This window comes from Lynx canadensis, chromosome C1 (genome assembly GCF_007474595.2).
Source record: "Lynx canadensis isolate LIC74 chromosome C1, mLynCan4.pri.v2, whole genome shotgun sequence".
In the NCBI taxonomy this organism is placed as follows: Eukaryota; Metazoa; Chordata; class Mammalia; order Carnivora; family Felidae; genus Lynx; species Lynx canadensis.
The window spans coordinates 107,703,035-107,722,163 of record NC_044310.1 but is presented as its reverse complement, the minus strand read 5'-3'; the positions used below and the strand labels follow the sequence as shown (position 1 = coordinate 107,722,163).

The window sequence follows — 19,129 nt, the reverse complement described above, 5'->3', positions numbered from 1 at the left end:
ATTTATTTTTGAGAGACAGAGAGAGACAATGTGAGCAGGGGAGGGGCAGAGAGAGAGGAGACACAGAATCAGAAGCAGGCTCCAGCCTCCAAGCTGTCAGCACAGAGCCCGATGAGGGGCTCGAACTGACGAACCCATGAGATCATGACGTGAGCTGAAGTCGGACGCTTAACCGACTGAGCCACCCAGGTGCCCCTTGATTTGCATTTTTCTAATGACTAATGATGCTGACCAAATTTAGATGTGTTTATTGGCCACTTATACAGCCTCTTTGGAGAAATATTTATTCAAATCTTTTCCCTAGTTTTATATTTGGGCTGTGTTTTTATTATTGAGTTCTAAGGCTTGTGTGTGTGTGTGTGTGTGTATATATACACACATATTTATATATTTATTTTATATATTTTTTATTTTTACATATTTATTTATATATTTTATTTATTTTTATATAAGAATAATTTAAATATTTATAAATTATATAAATTATATAATATATAAATTATATAATTTATATAATATATAAATGATTTATATATTTATTTATATATTATATATTTATAAATAATTTAAATTTATTTATTCATATAAATAAATTTATAAATAATAAATTTATTTATAATATAAATAAATATATTTATATTTAGATAAGAATAATTTATATATTTTATTTATATTTTATATATATATATATCCTGGATATAAATCTCTTATCAGATATATGATTTACAAATATTTTCTCCCACTCTGTGTACTTTTACTTCTTGATGGTATTTTTATGTTTGCAGCACAAAAGTTTTTCCCTGGAATAAGACGAAATTTGTATGTTTCTTTTGTCACTTCTGCTCTTGGTGTTTTATCTAAGACACTACTGCCCAGCCCAAGATACAAAGATTTACTCCTATGTTTTTCTTCTCTAACTTTATTCTTTTTCAAAATTATTTTTGCTATTTAGAGTTGCATGAGATTCCATATGAATTTCAGAATGCGTTTTTATATTTCTGCAAAAAAATGTCATTGGGATTTTGATAGGGATTGCACTGAATGCGTAGATCATTTTGGGTAGCATTGTCACTTATAATATTAAGTCTTCCAGTCCATGAACACAGAACGTATTTCCATTTATTTTTGTCTTGTTTAATTTCTGCCAGCAACATCTTACAGTTTTCAGTGTATAAACCTTTGGCCTTCTTGATTAAGTTTAGTCCTAAATAGTTTATTCTTTTTTTTTTTTTTTTTTAATTTTTTTTTTTTCAACGTTTATTTATTTTTGGGACAGAGAGAGACAGAGCATGAACGGGGGAGGGGCAGAGAGAGAGGGAGACACAGAATCGGAAACAGGCTCCAGGCTCTGAGCCATCAGCCCAGAGCCCGACGCGGGGCTCGAACTCACGGACCGTGAGATCGTGACCTGGCTGAAGTCGGACGCTTAACCGACTGCGCCACCCAGGCGCCCCAATAGTTTATTCTTTTTAATGCTATTATAAATGAAAATTTTAAATTTCCTTTTTGGATTCTTCATTCTTTCTTCTTTTCTAAATTAGGCACCTATAGCTATCACTTTCCTTTAAGCTGTAACTGCTCTAGCTGTATCCTGTAAGTTCTGGTAACTCGTGATTTTGCCTCTATCCATCTTAAAGTATTTTCTAATTTTCCTTGTGATGTTTTTCTTTTCTTTTTTTTTTTAATATATGAAATTTATTGTCAAATTGGTTTCCATACAACACCCAGTGCTCATCCCAAAAGGTGCCCTCCTCAATACCCATCGCCCACCCTCCCCTCCCTCCCACCCCCCATCAACCCTCAGTTTGTTCTCAGTTTTTAACAGTCTCTTATGCTTTGGCTCTCTCCCACTCTAACCTCTTTTTTTTTTTTTCCCTTCCCCTCCCCCTGGGTTTCTGTTAAGTTTCTCAGGATCCACATAAGAGTGAAACCATATGGTATCTGTTTTTCTCTGTATGGCTTATTTCACTTAGCATAACACTCTCCAGTTCCATCCACGTTGCTACAAAAGGCCATATTTCATTTTTTCTCATTGCCACGTAGTATTCCATTGTGTATATAAACCACAATTTCTTTATCCATTCATCAGTTGATGGACATTTAGGCTCTTTCCATAATTTGGCTATTGTTGAGAGTGCTGCTATAAACATTGGGGTACAAGTGCCCCTATGCATCAGTACTCCTGTATCCCTTGGATAAATTCCTAGCAGTGCTATTGCTGGGTCATAGGGTAGGTCTATTTTTAATTTTCTGAGGAACCTCCACACTGTTTTCCAGAGCGGCTGCACCAATTTGCATTCCCACCAACAGTGCAAGAGGGTTCCCGTTTCCCCACATCCTCTCCAGCATCTATAGTCTCCTGATTTGTTCATTTTGGCCACTCTGACTGGCGTGAGGTGATATCTGAGTGTGGTTTTGATTTGTATTTCCCTGATAAGGAGCGACGTTGAACATCTTTTCATGTGCCTGTTGGCCATCCAGATGTCTTCTTTAGAGAAGTGTCTATTCATGTTTTCTGCCCATTTCTTCACTGGGTTATTTGTTTTTTGGGTGTGGAGTTTGGTGAGCTCTTTATAGATTTTGGATACTAGCCCTTTGTCCGATATGTCATTTGCAAATATCTTTTCCCATTCCGTTGGTTGCTTTTTAGTTTGTTGGTTGTTTCCTTTGCTGTGCAGAAGCTTTTTATCTTCATAAGGTCCCAGTAATTCATTTTTGCTTTTAATTCCCTTGCCTTTGGGGATGTGTCGAGTAAGAGATTGCTACGGCTGAGGTCAGAGAGGTCTTTTCCTGCTTTCTCCTCTAAGGTTTTGATGGTTTCCTGTCTCCCTTGTGATGTTTTTCTTGACCTATTGTTTATTTAAAAGTGTGTTGCTTAAAAAAATAAACGTATGTAATTTAATTTCTACATATTTAATGAATTTCTCAAATGTCCTTCAGTCATTGATTTCTTAATTCCATTTTAATTGAAGAACATACGTTGTATGATTTCAATCCTTTTACATTAAAAAAATTTTTTTAATATTTATTTTTGAGAGAGACAGAATGCAAAGGGAGGAGGGGCAGAGAGAGAGAGACACACGCACAGAATCTGAAGCAGGCTCTAGGCTCTGAGCTGTCAGCACAGAGCCCAACACAGGGCTCGAACTCACAACTGTGAGATCATGACCTGAGTTGAAGTCAGACACTTAACCAACTGAGCAACCCCGGCACCCCAATCCTTTTACATTTTTCATGCTGGTTTTATGCAACATGTGGTCTATTCTGGAAAATATTTCATACGCACTTGAGAAGAATGTGCATTCTACTTTTGTTTGGAGTAACACTCTATAGATGTCTATTATGTCTAAATAGTTTATGGTGCTATTCAAGACCTCTGTATGCTTGTTAATCTTTTGCCTAGTTATTTTATCAATTAAAGTCTGATATTGAAGTCTCCAACTGTTATTATTAAATTGTTTCTTTTATATTTTTTTTAAAAGTTGAGAGAAATATATATTTAGAGTTAGTTATATTAACCTTATTAATTACCATATCTGATTCTCTTCATTTCCTTTTATGGATTTGAATTATCATCTGGTAAGGTCCAATATGGCTTCATTCCCAATCAATCATCTTTTGTGCTCTACACAACCCACATCTGATGTCACTATTCTGGGTCTCCACTGCTCTCAGGAAATGTCCAGGCTAAGGCCCATCCTGGCCCTAGTCTGCTTCCAGAACGATCTCTTCCATGTCCCAGCATATACCCTGTGATTTTTCTGAGATTCTTACACTCACAATACACACCCTCTCTGATTATTTGCCTTTTTGCATGTTGTCCTTACCAGCCTCACCAGGTTCCTTCCAGCTTACTCTTCAGAGTCTCCCTCAGGTATCACATTAGCCATGCAGCCTTCTTTAAGTTTCTCCAGGCAGCAGGCACCCCTGACACTAGTGATTCCCACATTTTTGCATCATGGTCTGTTTATTTCTCAGTATCCCTGGTTCCCCAGGATTCTCCCTTTTGCCCCAGGCAGGGTTGAGTGTTCCTCTCAGAGTTTGTCCCCAACTCTGACCACTTTTGGGTTCAGTCCCTGGCTGCACTGGTGTTGCTGTTATTGTTGCCATTGATGCTGTTGCTGCTGCTGTTGTTGGCTGATCTGTCTCTCCCGCTAGACTTGTAGTCTAGTGGACAAAATGTCTCGGCCCTTCCAGAACCCCAGTTACAGGGACTGCACAGAGCAGCTGCTCAGCAAACTCTTGAGTAAAAACTGTAAAGTTGGAGAAATTTGTCTCTCCTATTATAAAAATAACATCTATAATAATAAAATAGCTATGTATGAAGTGCTCACCACATCCTCTGTACCTTATATACACTATTTAAACCTAAAAGGATGCAGGTAGTATTGTCTTTATTCTACAGGATCCTTATGAGGCTCAGAACAGCAATCTGCTCAAGCTATACTTGCATAAGTATGGTATGGCATAACTGGTGGCATTTAAATCTGGATGAGGTCTTTCTGACTCCCAATCTCTGCGTGTACAAACATTATAGAATGTTCACATTTTGTGAACATTATAGAATCCCCAGGAGACTGGCACAGTGAGTCTTCATATCCTCATATTACCACAGAGGCCCTGCAAGGGTCGGTGACTAGCTCTAGATCACAGGTGAGCTGATGATGGCAGTAACCAGGATAATTAGTAGTAGTGTCTGTGTTGGTGATGTCACTCTGCTCTTCATGTGGCCCACAAAATGCTGGACTCTGACCTGAAGCTTTGCAGGTACACTCGAGGCCCATGGCCTGCTTTGTTCCAATTTCTTGGACCAGAGACAGCATGAAGCCACCCATCCAAACCCTGGCAGTAGATCCTGTTCCTGGCAGGGTGAGGGTAGCCTGTTCACCTTAGACTTAGCCAAAGAGGTTTCCCCAAGCTGAAGGAACTGCTCCCAGGCTCTGTTGGGGCACACTCTTGCCCACATTTCCTAGTTGTCCATTTCATGGAGAAGAGCGTGGCTTTCCTTTTTCTGAAAAAACATAGCTGCCCAAGAAACAACACTGCACAATCCCCTAATGTAAATTAGAGCTAGGTGAGGCGCCTGCACAGGCTCTTCTCCCAACAACTGAAATAATGATCCACATACCAGCTGCGCATCAACTGCCCGTGGTGGGCAGATGATGTCTATCACCACTTATGGATGCATCCTGCTTTGTGTCCTCGTTGCTCTGCCTTTCCTGGATCACTCCTCCCTCCTCAACCTGCCACCCTACTACAGGCAAGGGAAAGGTGTGTGTTGACCTCTGGTCATGGAGAAACTATCCCTTCCCAGTTACAGGCAGTACTTGTCCTTCTCCAAGTGCAAACATGTCTGCACTTTAATACCAGTCGGTACACCTCACTTTCGATTAGTGCCATACACAGTGCACAAACCTGGAGAACTTCACATCTCATTGTACCTTCCCAGAGCTCTGAGTGGGGGACTTACCAGGGTGGCTACTCCAGTTTTGCACCAGAACAGACCTATTAATAGGGCTTATAGTGGATCTGCAGGCATGGCAGCCCCAGGTCCTAGCCGAGGCAGGGCCTGCACCTGGGGGCTCTGAGGCCACTGTGCAGGCTGCATGGTGGGGCCTGGAGCACATCACACCCTGCACAGGGAGTTTTCTTCTTCTGATACAGAAGCACATACATGACAAAGGCCCTGTATGACCTCAGAATGTCATCAGAAAGGGTCTCACTGGAAAGCCTAAATTGCTGGGGGCTGCCCAATATGCAGAAAAGTGGGGGTTTTGAAGTTGGATCTTGTTCCATTATTTCCTTGTTCCCCCATCACCACTCTGCTCACCACCCCTGAGTTTTAACTCTTGCATCTACAAAATGAGGCCTCTGTTATGAGAAACACCTGCTTGCCTGCTGCCACATCACCCCTCTTAGAGGCTCTGACGTTCCTATGGTCTGTCCCCGCTACCCGCTACTCCTGATCTAGGAGTTATAAGGCCCCCAAATGGGGCGGGGGGGCTTGAATTGGGGTCTCCCAGGGAGGTCACACACTATGTTTCCTGATCATATGTGACGTTTACAACTATCCTATTTCCTCAATGCAAAGATGCCACTAAGTTAATGACAACTTTTGAGAAGGAAGAATAAATCACTTTTAAACGTACACATCAAGTATAAGTGTATCTTGATTTCAAAAGTACTAAGCAATTTTTTTAAAGTGTACCTTAAACTCAAGGAAAGGTGGGACGTTACAGTGCCTCTCCTAGGTTATTTGAAGTGAATCTCCTTCAGGTTCTGTGAAGAAAGGTGACCTGGGCCAGCCCTCTGGGGTGTACCCCAGGAGGAGGTGGCTGTTGTGCTTGTACCTAGCAGCTAGGGTCCTGGGGCCCCAGTCAGGGCTGCCTCTGTGGACAGGAAAGGGAATGGACCTCTGTATAGGGTACGGAAAACTTCCACACATCCCAAAGTCTCTTTGCCCTGCCCATTTCTGTGCTTTTCTGACATGACACTGAACACTCAACAGGGTGTCCTCTCTACAAACCCCTATGAGGAGCCAAAGCTCCCCGAGACCCCTAACACTCTCTTGTTAACTCTTCGGGGTGGGGGCTCCACCAGGTAGGCACTGTGTCCATTTTAGAGAGGAACAAACATGCTCTGAGATGCTGCTCTGCTAAAGACCACACTGAATGGAGGTATAAGAGCCAGAATCCAGGCCACTGGACCCACAGGGAGATGCTTCTGGGCTGGGGCTGCCAAGCCCCCCTCACTGTGGTCCCACTGAAGCCTACCCACTATGGGTAGTGTCTGACACCTTATCCCACTAACATGGACAACCCGCCTATCCCCTAGGACCTAGGTCTTAGTGACCTGGAGTGAAGGGCCATGTTACCAGTCCCTTCACTGAAACATGTACAGAACCTCCACTTCACTCAAAGCTCCATGCTGGGCACTTGAGGGAAGGAAACAGAAACAGTGGCCCTGGTCCTTAGGAGCTTGCAACCCAGAGCAGGGGTCTTAACTCACCATCCACAGGCTTTGTGGGCCTCTGAAATTGGAAGCAGAAGGTCCATGTACACAAAAGCATGCAGAGTTCATATGAATCCTCAAGCAGCATGACGGTTCATATATATCCTCTACTGAATTCTCAAAAGTTGCTGTCCTTATAATTCAAGAGTGTTCAGAATCACTGACCAGGGGCTTGCAGCTGGCCAGACTGCATCCTACTCATAGCTTAGTCTCCTTAGCACAGGGCCTGGGATCAAAGAGGACTTGGCAAATTCTATGTGTTGGAATGAATGAACTGAACTTTGGGGTTCAAATCAGTATAACAGGCTAGAGTGTAGGATGCTTTAGATCTGATCCTGGCCTAAGGGAGTCACTGCCCATTCAGGGGCAGTTGCCGAGGGCAGCCCTGAAAGACAGCAGTGGTCAGGGGGACAGTTTGCCCCAGAGGACACTGCCTCACACAAATACCATCACACTGCAAATACAGCCCCACTCCTACTTCAGAGACTGGGGCCTTCAGTGCCAGTCCACTGCCCCCAATGGCCCACGTCCACATCTCTTTTTCCTTTGAGTTAAGGAGTTCCTGCTCCCCACAGGGCCTGTCCCATACCTGTGGTCTGCACATGGCCAGTCAGCTTCACTCAGAGGTGACCTGCCATACATGTCTGCCCACAGAATTCCCTGTCCAGACACTCAGCTCCTACCCTGTTCTGAGACAGGGTTGCGGAAGAGCCTGTGAGGAAGGTAAGAGGCTGGCCTAGGGAGGTGGAATAGGGTAAGAGGCACCAGGTTGCACACAGGGGTGGGGCCACATTAGCTGCCCCTTCATGGAGCTGCCTTCCCAGTGCCCATCTCCTCCACACCTTACTCATCACCCTCCAGCTAGAGGCCACACCTTCTCCACCTTCTCTAAGCCAGTGTTTTTTCTCCAGTGAACCCTCACCTGACATTTTACAAACTCTAGAACTCACAGACAGAGAAGGGACTGGAGTAGACACAGGAATGGACAGAATATCAATGTGTTCCCACCTTGGGAACTAGACTAGACTTGGGCTCTAGTCCTTGGGAACACTCAAGGTTTCTAGGCCAGGTATTTTACAAATGTGAGCACATTAACTTTGACAACCATTTTTCAGAGACATCATCAGCCCATTTTATAGGTCTGAAGACTGTGGATTTGGATAATTAAGTCACACCAAATATGTAGTTAGGACATTGTGGTGTCCCTAAGTCCACCATGGTAATCAACATCTCCTCTGTCTTGCAGCTTCTGCAAGACAGGCAAAAAGTAGATATTAAAGGACAGAGACAGGGTGCACAGCTGCCCCCTGGTGAGATTTGGCTTAGGCACTGAGCAACATGTGGATGGCCTGCAATGCTGGGCAAGGCCAGATTCTTGAGTGGGGAAGAAAGAACCTGCTGGAAAGTGGAGTTGGCTTAGCAGGGGGCAGGAGGAGGAAGTGGAAGTGGTGGTGGAAAGAGCATGGAGCACCAACTCTGCTGGACTCGGCAAGTCAGGAATATATGTGGGTTCTTAGCCATGGTACACAGCACAATCACCCTAGGGCTTTTCTTAGAATATCTGTTGGGTCCCCTCTGTAGTAACCATGGTCAGGAGGAGTCTCGCCATGTATTTGTGGATAAAGTTCTCTAGGGGCTGGATATGTACTCTACTCGTTTCCAAATGAGCAAGAAAGACAACAGTAGCCACAGTATGCAGGAGCTGGCTGGTGTCACAGCTGGGCCCTGTTATCATCCTATGGAACATGAACAGTGTTACAGAACATCACTTTTAGGCAGAACATCACTTTACTCTGGGATAGTGATGGAGAAACACAAGAAGAAGCCCCTGTCATATTCCTGCTGGGCACAGACAGCACGTGCTTATTGTCCAGCTCACAAAGACTAACAGCCCCATGCTGGCTACTCTGAATGATAGTTGCTGCTTTACCAGTCCCAGATATAGCCTCAGACTTGTTGTCCCTCCTGCTGGGTAAGATTTCTTAAGTCGCTCAATCACAGAATTGTCCCTGCTTCCTTCCCACATCCAGGGGAGAGCAAAGCCCCGCTTCCTTAAATCTCTCCAAACCCTCCTCACCAGGCCCAAATGCTACAGCCAGTCCTTCTAACACCACCTCACAGAGATGCAAGGAGGCATTTGCATACTTTCAGGAGTGAGGCCTCAGATGACCAAGTACCCCAGGTGGGCACAGCGCCCAGGCCTTACACCTCTCACAGAACCAGCCAGAAATGACACATCATCAACAATGCACAGACATGCATGTCCTAAGGACCTCTTCTGCTGAGCACACAGCTGAGGAAGCCAGAATCACCTTGTCTCTTTTTTAGGCAGGGTCTCCATGCTCTCACTAACCAGCATGGTCTCTGTGCATGTGGCACCCAGAAAGGGCCTTGTTTTCAGAGTAGGAAGAGTATTCTGAGAGGCTCTGGCCAGGAGACCTTGGGCCGGTTCTGCCAGGGTAGGAGGTAGCTGATAGGTACAACTGCACTCACTGAAAGTATGACTGGATGGTTTCCCACATGAGTACAAAGCATGAAACTATCACCACACTCAAAACAACGTATGCCTCCACCACCTCCTGTCCCTCTGTCATCCCACCCTCCTGCCCCCACCTGCCCTGAACCCTGTCCCCAGGCACCACTGATGAGTTTGCTTGTCACGAGAGACTCATTAGTGTCTGGAATTTCAGATAAATGCAATTATACAGCATTGTGACTTCTTACACTTAGCCTAGCTCTCTGGAGAGTGACCCAGGCTGGTGAGTGCACCAGCAGCTCATTTTCTCTGTTGCTGCATGGTATTCCATGGTGTGGATGGACCACCACTTAGCTGTTTCCCATTTTCTCACAAGCCTCAATGTCCACATGGAGGAAAACACTCCCAGGACCCTGGCTTTTCCCATCTTCTGTGTGGACCATTCTGAGGAGAGTTTCTAATAGTGTTCTCCTCTTGAACACAGACTTTGTCCCTATATCAGGAACTGTAGCCCATGGCATCAGCATAAATAGCACCATTACAGCCCAGTAACAAGACATGGGTTTCCATTTAATTCCACTGGCTATAAGAAAAAAAACCCATTTGTTTTGGGGAAGAAAAATATAAGGAGATAACTAATAGTTGTTGAGTTCTCACTCTGAGCTGCTTGAGTCCCACGCTTTCCCATGCTTTCACTATCCCAGCTAACTTCCACAACACCCCTGAGATGTACAGGTTCACATGAAGGAGCACTGAGCAATGTGAGAGAGCTGGTCCATGCTGGGGCTCCATGGGCCCACCACCAACACAAGGGGACCCAGGAGGAGGGGCAGGTGCCACAGCAGGTCAGCAGGTGGCTTCCAGACCCAGAACTTGCTCCAAGAAGACCCCTTCTCAAGCTCACAGGCAAAATGTGGTCAAGGAGAGATCAATCAGCCTACTTGGTACAAACACAGATGATGCTCAAGGCACAACAAGCTGGCCTGGGTGGGATGGGTCTGTAGTGGCATCTTAATGGGGCTTACCCACACTCACTACAGTTAACATGGTGGTGTCTGCTGGGCAGGGAAGTATATGCTCCCTGCCTCGGTTATAACAGGGTGGTGTGAGGGTTGGAGGGCAATGCATGGTCTGACCTCAGCTTCTCTTTAGTCCAGCGAAGCCTCAAGAATGGCCCTGCTCTGATGGACTGTGCAGGTAGCTCCAGGGTCTATAGTACAGCAATTCTCAGCGAGGCTGCCCGATGGAGTCACCCATTGTGATTAGGGCCCTGCCCTGAATTCTGCCTCACTTGGTCTGGGTATAGCCAGTGGTTCTGACATGCAACTGTGGCTGAGGAAGACTACAGCTTCAGGTAATCAGGCTGGTTTTTGCATTAGGGTTTGTGGCATGCCACACATCAGAGTAAGATGGAAAAACTGGGGATTTGAGGGAAGAGGAAACTATACTGTGTGGTTATGGGGTCTTCTAAGGACAGTGAAAACCAGAAATAGCTGTAAGAAGACCCTTAATAAAGGTACATCTAAATGAACATATGTGTGGAGGCGTGAGAGACAATTACAAGCCACTGAACTCCTGTAGCTCAGGAGGCTGAGCTGCAGCATAGAGAAGGGGCCCGAAGGGGGTGGGGAGGCATCCAGGGAAGACATACTGAAGGTGACACTGCATCCTGAGAGACAGATGGGGCAAGGAAACTCCAAGAGGCTGGTGCAGTGAGGAGGCACCCTGATGCAGGGCACCCTGTGAGTGTGCGGGAGCCTCCAACCAATGACCTGTGATATACCTGTGGGTCACCAGATGAGAGGGTGGAGGGCCTCACAGGCAGCACCACCCATACCCCCAAAGGGTTCAGACTAGGTAACTCAGGAGGGTTCAGTAGCCAGGCATGGGGCCAGAACCAGCAATATCACTTAAACCTCACATCCTTACAACTGACAAGGGAGAGACTGCCCACTGTAGATATGTAAAAACCACAAAAGGACTCCCGAAAGAGCACGAGCATGCCACCCAGTTCCACCATGCAGGAGAAGCAAACAAAACATTCAGGCTCAGTAAGCCCCACATGAGACCAAGAGTAAATTCAAACCCTCCCTTGGGTTATCAAACGGTGCCTGGAATCTCACAGTTGGCTGAGTATGCAGCAAGTAGTAGAGTGTTGTCACTGCCTACAGCTAAGGGGAGGCCAGGCACCCAGAGTTGGGGAGGCTGGGCCACCCCATGCCTGGACAGTAGGGCTAGGCTCACTTGAGTTTGGAGAGAAGGTTGCAAGAGTTCATGTCTCCAGAACCATCCACCCTGCCTGCCTACTCAGGACCTCTGGATTAAGAGGCCCTCTCACTGGCTGAGGTCTTCTGCAGTTAATTCACAGGCTACACTCACACTTCCAAAGACACACTATGCTTCAACCCCTAGCCCTTCCCTCTCAGAGTCTACAGTGTAGGGGGAGAAAACAGGACCCAGAATACGGAAGTACTCAAAGAATGTGTTGAATGGCTGAGTGGAGGTGATCTTGTCATAGTTGCCTCCCAAGTTGGCAGAGATAGCAGAGTGAGGGGCTAGAATAAAAGGTGGGAACCATGCCCCAAGGCCTCTGACTTATGGCCATAGCTGAGGATCATGACGGACAGAGTGGGAGAGCAGGCCCCAGGGAGGAGAACAGCCCTGGGTCTCTGAGTGGTGGCCGGGAGACAGCAGCCCTGGGGAGGTACTGACAGCTTCCTGGCAGGCAGCTGGTCCCCATACCTGGTCTGTCCTGTCCATCTACCCTCTCCTTTCTGCCATCCTGTGGGACAAGCTTCTTTAGGACTCAAAGGGAAGGCCTCTCCATGACCTCTCATAGGATAGGGTCTCTGTGGCCTCAGGTACCTGCTCTGACCTTTACCCAGAAAAGTTCAAACATGTGGGTGACGCACTAGCAAATGTCCCCAGGCACCTGGGGCTTACACTCCCCCATCCCCAAAGCTGGGAGGCTGAGTGAGTCCCGGTGGAACTTTCCCTTAATTGCATGCCATGAGGGGGTGTTTTCTGCTTTCCTGCCCAGCATTTGAACAGCAGCCATGATTGGGAGGAAGGAGGGGATCCTAAGAGAATTCAGACACTGGGGCCTACCCATGTCAAAAATAGAAAGAGAGCTGATATCCTCTCTTCCTACTTTTCAAACGGCAGCTCAGCTAACCTCCAGCCAGGACCTTGGATCTTGAGGACAAAGCTAAAAGTCTACAAGAGGGAGCTAGACAGTATCCTTAGTGAGGAGCCAGTAAAGTGTCCCCCAGGAGCATCCTAAGCAGCTGGCCCACCTAGAAGGACCTAATGTGCTTTGCCTCTCTGGATCCCTGTGAGCTACCCTGCACCCTGCCAAGACAGTTACTTTTTTTCACTTGACTGCAGTCCATGTCTGTCTTTTGCAACCAAGAGACTTCAGTAGTAAAGAAGTTGGTGCCAAGATGATTTTAGATAACAGACCTGTCAGGAAAGGGGAAAAGAGTGTCTGAGATTGGTTATTACACCCAATTGATGCCAAAGTCAGTGAAAGTATATTGGGAATTAAGTTATGGAACTCTGGCATCTCATTGCATGCATGGCAAACCTCTAATTAAATCGGCTGTGGCCAAATGTCCAGTAGGGGCTTTTGGGGGGAAAAGTGACTCTTACGACAAAACCTGAGAAAAAGGCACAAAGAACTCAAGTACTATGGGGTGTACTTCTTGCTTCTAACTGTTCTGGCCAGCTTAAAGAGAGAATAACAAAGTCAAGTCTCTGAGCTCCCAGGGACTGACTATGACAGTGTCTCTTCTCTCTGCAATCACAGGCCTGAGACATCCCTAAACCAAAGCAGTCTGAGTCCATCTATCTGTGGGTTGTTGAATTAAAAAGGCAGCTGAACGGATTGTTTCCCTGCTCCTTGAGTGAAAGAGTGTCATTTAGGAAAAAAATGGGAACCCTGGTCCTAGGAGTGGGGCTCTGTGAGGGAATTCATAAACCCATGCAGTCCTTGCTTCTCTCTCTGGCTGCTTCAAGAGCCTGTTCGCCCCTATTCTGGAAACTGAGCCCACCTCTCCTCATGTCTACCCCTTTCCCTTTCCCTGCCTGCCCTGCCCTGACTCAAAGTAGAGTCAGATCTCAGCATGGCCACGGGAACCAATCAAAGTCAAACTATGGAGGAAAGGGCTCATGTTTCAGAAAATTATGATTTTGCTAACATGTACTGGAAAGAAGCTGAGGGGGTGGGTAGAAATGGATACTGGGATTATCTGACCAAGGAGGTAAGGAAAACATTCTGGGTTGGGATGAATATGTTGATATGGGAATGACCACCCATTTTGGAGTCAATGTACCAGCTCCAAGAGTCAGCCTGTGTTCCAGTAGGTGGTGTGTTGGTTAACTAAACCAACCCATGAAATGAAACTAAAAAGCCAGAAAGTCCTTGAAGGAAACCAAATATCTGAAGGAATAGAATGTTGGAATGGATTTATCAAGAGCAACCTGCTTACCATCCCCTAACTATGTCCCCTGGAGGATCAAAAAGACATGCCCTACCTCCAAGGCACGAAAAACTACTTTGGCAAAAAGAATGTCAACATCTCAGAAAACTGCCATAAACACTGTTCTCTACCAGCTTGCAATGCTGATGAGAGATGCTAGTTTGGGTGGGAATTCTACAGATGGGATGGCAGGAGCTGGCATGACAAGGAAGAGAAGCAGTATTTAAGTGCCAGAAGCCAAAGTAATATCAGAATTTTTTGATGCCAGGGGTTCTTTGTCATTGAATAATCAATCATGGGGCTGCCAGAACTAAAATGGATGAGCAACACCAATAGGGTCCTATTGTACTTGTGTAATATTGATAAAAAAAATGTTAAAAAGAATTAAACTAGGTCTGGTAAACAGAAGGCTCCATGAGTGCCTAGAACAGTGTCTGGCAGATAGTAGGTGTTCAATAAATGTTCACTGATTAAACTCCACTTGCCTGATTCTACTCCTCTTGCCTGATTCTCAGACTTGAAACAATAGATCCAAAGTTTCTTCAATGAGGAGTAGTTACTTGTAAAATCATCCTAAGCACATACTGTGAGTCTTTTAAAGGCTCCTATACAGAAAAATACCTAGACTTCAGGGATTACTGAACACTGGCTCACAGCTAACACTAATTCCTGGAAGGTCAGGAAGCTCACCACCAGGAATGAGGGCCCATAAGAGGTAGGAGGCATGCCAGGTCATAAATGGGGACTTGCTGTACATCCAGCCTCTTAGCAGCCCACTGGGATCCTGAATCTGTCCTATGGTGATTCCCCAGTTCCTGGGGGATCACCCCGGTTCCTGGGTGATTCCCCAGTTCCTGGGGGATCATAATGAGTCCCTGGGAGCTCAGAGACATGCTCAGTTCCTGATAGAAACTCCACCCTGGTTCATTCATCCATTATGTGGAGACTTTCGTGGTAGGGAATGCTTACCAGAAGCCTCTGGAACACCCTCTCTCCTCCAAAATAGGGCATCATAAGCAATATTTAACATCTGGTGGGTAAGGAATCTCCAACCAGGGGTGGAGATCTCTACTGCATCCCTACTCAACTTCCCAGCTTGGCTTGCGCAGAATATGTGAGACCTTAAAGAATGTTGGTGCGCTGTTTTAGGCTTAATTGTGACTGGTCTATGTTGTCCTACAAATGATCTTCTTAAATGGAACAAATCTATTACACTCCTCGGCCAATGATTTGGTGAAAACTGTGCTTGTGTGTGCATGTGTGAGTGTGTATGTTTCCCATCTTAACATAAAGGAATAACAGAAGTAGGTTGCTTTCCTCAAGACAGGGACAGCAACAAAACTTCACCACCTGTCTCAGGGCTTCAGTAGCTCCCTGATTCTGTGTCACCATTTAGTTAGAAGAAACCCTGACCTTTATACCCCACAGGACCTTATGCTGGTCAACTACATCATACTGACAGGACTTAAAGAACAGCAAGTAGCAAGGTACCCTACTGTGCACCAGAGTGTGGGACCTAAATTCCATGAAAACAGAAGGACCTTCCACTTTGGTGAAGGCTCCAGGCAGGCAGTAGAGGTGGACAGTTGTATGGAACATTTTGGAACAGCCCTTTAAAAATAAAAGAGAGGAGCACCTGGGTGGCTTAGTTGGTTAAGTGTCTAACTCTTGATTTTGGCTCAGGTCATGATCTCACGGTTCATGAGATTGAGCCCCTTGTTGGGCTCCAGGCTGACAGCATGCAGAATCCACTTGGGATTCTCTCTCTCCCTTTGTCTCTGCCCCTCCCCTGCTCACGCACATGTGCACACTCTGTCTCTGTCTTTCTCTCTCAAAATAAATAAATTAACATTAAAAAAAATAAAAGCAGGGCGCCTGGGTGGCTCAGTCGGTTAAGCTCAGGTCATGATCTTCAGCTCAGGTCATGATCTCGTGGTTCATGAGTTTGAGCCCTGCATCAGGCTCTGTGCTGACAGCTCAGAGCCTGGGGCTGCTTCGGATTCTGTGTCTCCCTCTCTCTCTCTGCCCCTCCCCTGCTCACACTCTGTCTCTCTCTCTCTCAAAAATAAATAATAAACATTAAACAATTAAAAACAATTAAGAAAAATAAAAAGCAAAAGACATGTTGCTAGACATTGGCCCCCTACCATGAAGGAAGATTTCACAATGCTTGGTGGGCCTGTGGAGTTTTGAGGCAACATATTTCCTCCTTGGGTGTGCTTCTCCCATTCATTTGCTGAGTGATCCCAAAGGCAGTGAGCTTTGTGTGGGACCCACCCAAGTGCAGAGTCCACCTCTGCACTGTGAGGTGTCACACCCTGTGGACCCCATAGCATAAGAGTGCCCACAGCAGCACTGGATGCTGTGTAGAGTCTGGAGCAAGTCTTACTTGGGGCCTGGGGTTTGAGGGACTGTTTTTGCCCTGGGCCTTGGTGGAGCCTATCTGTGTCTCTGCTACCAGAGTCTGACTGGGACCCAAGGATCTGAGTTTCCTAGGACAAAGCAGTGTTCTTGATCAACCAACAACCAAGTCAGTTACCCATCAAGACAGGCCCAGGCCCAGGAGGGATCAGGAGGTGACTTGAGCAAGTGGTTCCCTTCACTTCCTGCACCTGTGGCCTTATAGAGCATTCTTTGTGACCAGTGTCTGAGGAAGAACATGTGTGAACTGTGTTTACAGGTGGCTCTGCAAGATATACCTGCACAGCCAGAAGTGGACTGTAATGGCATTCAGGGCCCCTCCCAAGGGTGGCTCTGAAGGACAGTAGAAAGAGAGATCCTCTGAGAGGTACATCTGATTGTCGTCATATGTGTATAGACAGAGGCCTGAAGTGTCTCAGCACCTCCAGGGACCTGAGGATAGGCATGGGGTCTGGGAACAAGGAGAGGTAGAAAGCCTTCTCGGAACAGGTTGGGAATGTGAGATAGTGTGCCCCTTAGAACACCTTCCCAAAGGTCCCCCTTCCAAGGAGGGTCCCAGTCAGCAGATGGGCAAGGCAGTTGCCCTGAGATATCTAGGGACCTCTTCCCCAGCCACACCTGTCTGCTCCGTGAGTTTCTGGGTCCACTAGGCTTCTCAGATTCTGCCTGGCCAACTCCCCTCCAGGTGACCTACTGCTGCCACTGCATGGACGGGAAGGAACATGGTCCCAGGTTCACCTTTTTATAAGAACATGTATATTCTGTAATAAGATCCTTCCATCCACTCTGGAAGATGTGGAATTATCACCCACATTTTTGAAATGGGAAAATAAAACACCAAAGCAATTAAATGACTGTCCCAAGATTGTATACCCTGTCAGTGACAGAATCAGACTTCAAAGAGGGCATCTGTGTGCTCAGAACCACAACTCTGATACCAGCCGGGCTCCTATGTTCTTCTGAGGCATCTCCTGCAGTCACTAACAGAAGTGAGTACCCTGCAAGCTGAAAGACTCCATCCCTCTTCCCTGCTAAGTTTATAAACAAGTCATTATCCCTGGGGATGAGTCCACACTGGCTGAGGAACAGGCTGAGGGGAGCACTCCCGCAGGTCCAGCTCTGGGTCATCTAGCCTGCTGCTTTCCCCAGAGCTCTCAGAGTCAGAGAATTGAACCTGTCCCTTTAGTCTGCACCCTGAGGACAAAGTGGCTTCTGGCTAAGCAGGGCTGCTTAGCCAGCACCCCCCCCCCCCTTCCACCACGGACAGCCCCACTGTCTGCTCTGGGTCCACTCACAGCCCCCACTCCTTGGGCTGTCACTCTGGCAGGACAGAGTGGCTTCCCTGCTAAGCAGGGCCACTCCCCCCACCACGGACTGCCCCACTGTCTGTCCTGGGTCCACTCACAGCTGCTTCCTCCTTGGGCTGTAGCTCTGGCAGTACTCCCCTGCTTCTTTTGTACGAAGTTGCTTTGGCAGTCAGAGCCAACCCCACCCTGCCTCCCTCCCACCCACCTCCCACCTTGCTCACCTGGGGAGGTGGAGCTTGGCAATCTGCAGATGCCCCCTGCTCCCCCATCTGACAGTGCCCTGGAGCCTACTGCTCACTTTGGGGCCCCCACTGGGGGCAGGGGAGGTAGAGGTACCCCAGATAAGTGGGTTCCCATGGGCCATTTGTGAACAGTCCGGGACTTTGGGCCTGGGGAGAGTCAGGTTCCTGTTCCCCTCCTCCTGCTTAGACACACCTTCCTCAAAATGGTGCCCCAACTTTGTTGGTCCCCTCCCTCGTACCCTTGGGAACCCTCAGCCGAGGTAATAACAATATCAAACACTTCTGGGCGCCCACTAGCTGAGGCACAAGCCAGTGCTTCCTGGAATCGGCCGTCCTGCGCCGAGGGGCCTACGCTGCCGAGTGCCCCGCGTGCCGAAGGCCAGTAGGTGCCCAAGGAGGCCGGCACCCGGCGGTCGCCCTCGCCGAGGACGGTCCAGGCAAGCCTCCGACACAGTGCCTCTCCTTCCCTGTGGTTGGGGCAGCCACACTCTCTGAACACCGGTCGGCACGTTGGAAAGCTGGGGGCGGCCAGGCGCGCCCAGGGTGCCTGCACCCACGCGGTGCCCAGCAGCCAGCCCAGGGCGCAGCGCGGCGCTCCCGCTCTCCCCTCGCGCGACCGGACGCCGCCTCTCACCTTGAAGAAGCTCCGGAGGAAGTGCACGACGCTGAGCATGGTGGCCCCGCGGAGCCGGGGCCCCGGAGCCCGCCGGCAGGACCCGCAGCCGAGCGACCGAACCGGCGCTCCCGGAACGCCAGCCCCCGCCCCGCCCCGGCGCTCGCCCCGGGCCGGCAGGCACGCCCCGCCTCCCCGCGCCCGGCCACTCCGGGCACTTGCGGGTCTCCCGGGACGCTCCCGGGCGCCCGCCCCGCCCGCTCCCGTCCCGACACTAGGAGCCATCGGCGGCGACGCGGCTCAGGGGCCCCAGGGAACAGCCCCACCACCGCTCCCGCGGGGTTCCTGCCCTTGCGGGCAGCCTCGGAGCGCTCTCTAAGAAGGAGCGGGTGAACTGGCGCCGTGCGCTTCTGCCCCGACGCGGCACAAGTTGCGCGTCGCGCCGAGTCCCGGGCCTGTACGCTATACCCTCGTCTTGAGACTTTGCCCCCACTCCCGGGCAGGGGAGGCCTCTCTTTCTGCCTGAGAGCTTTGCTTTTCAGTCTTTGAGAGCCTGCAGAGCATTTGCCTGAGGTTCT

At 47.9% G+C, this 19,129-nt stretch overlaps 1 protein-coding gene across 1 annotated transcript in view; it reads right to left on the bottom strand.

Moving 5' to 3' along the window:
- LOC116738217 overlaps nucleotides 1–18,836 on the bottom strand; it is a 98,954-nt gene extending 80,118 nt beyond the window's left edge. Inside the window, exon 1 of the mRNA XM_032594100.1 lies at nucleotides 18,132–18,836. Within this exon, the coding sequence (XP_032449991.1) occupies nucleotides 18,132–18,836 (705 nt within the window). The remainder of the gene's footprint in view (nucleotides 1–18,131) is intronic.
- Nucleotides 18,837–19,129: the final 293 nt, after the last annotated feature.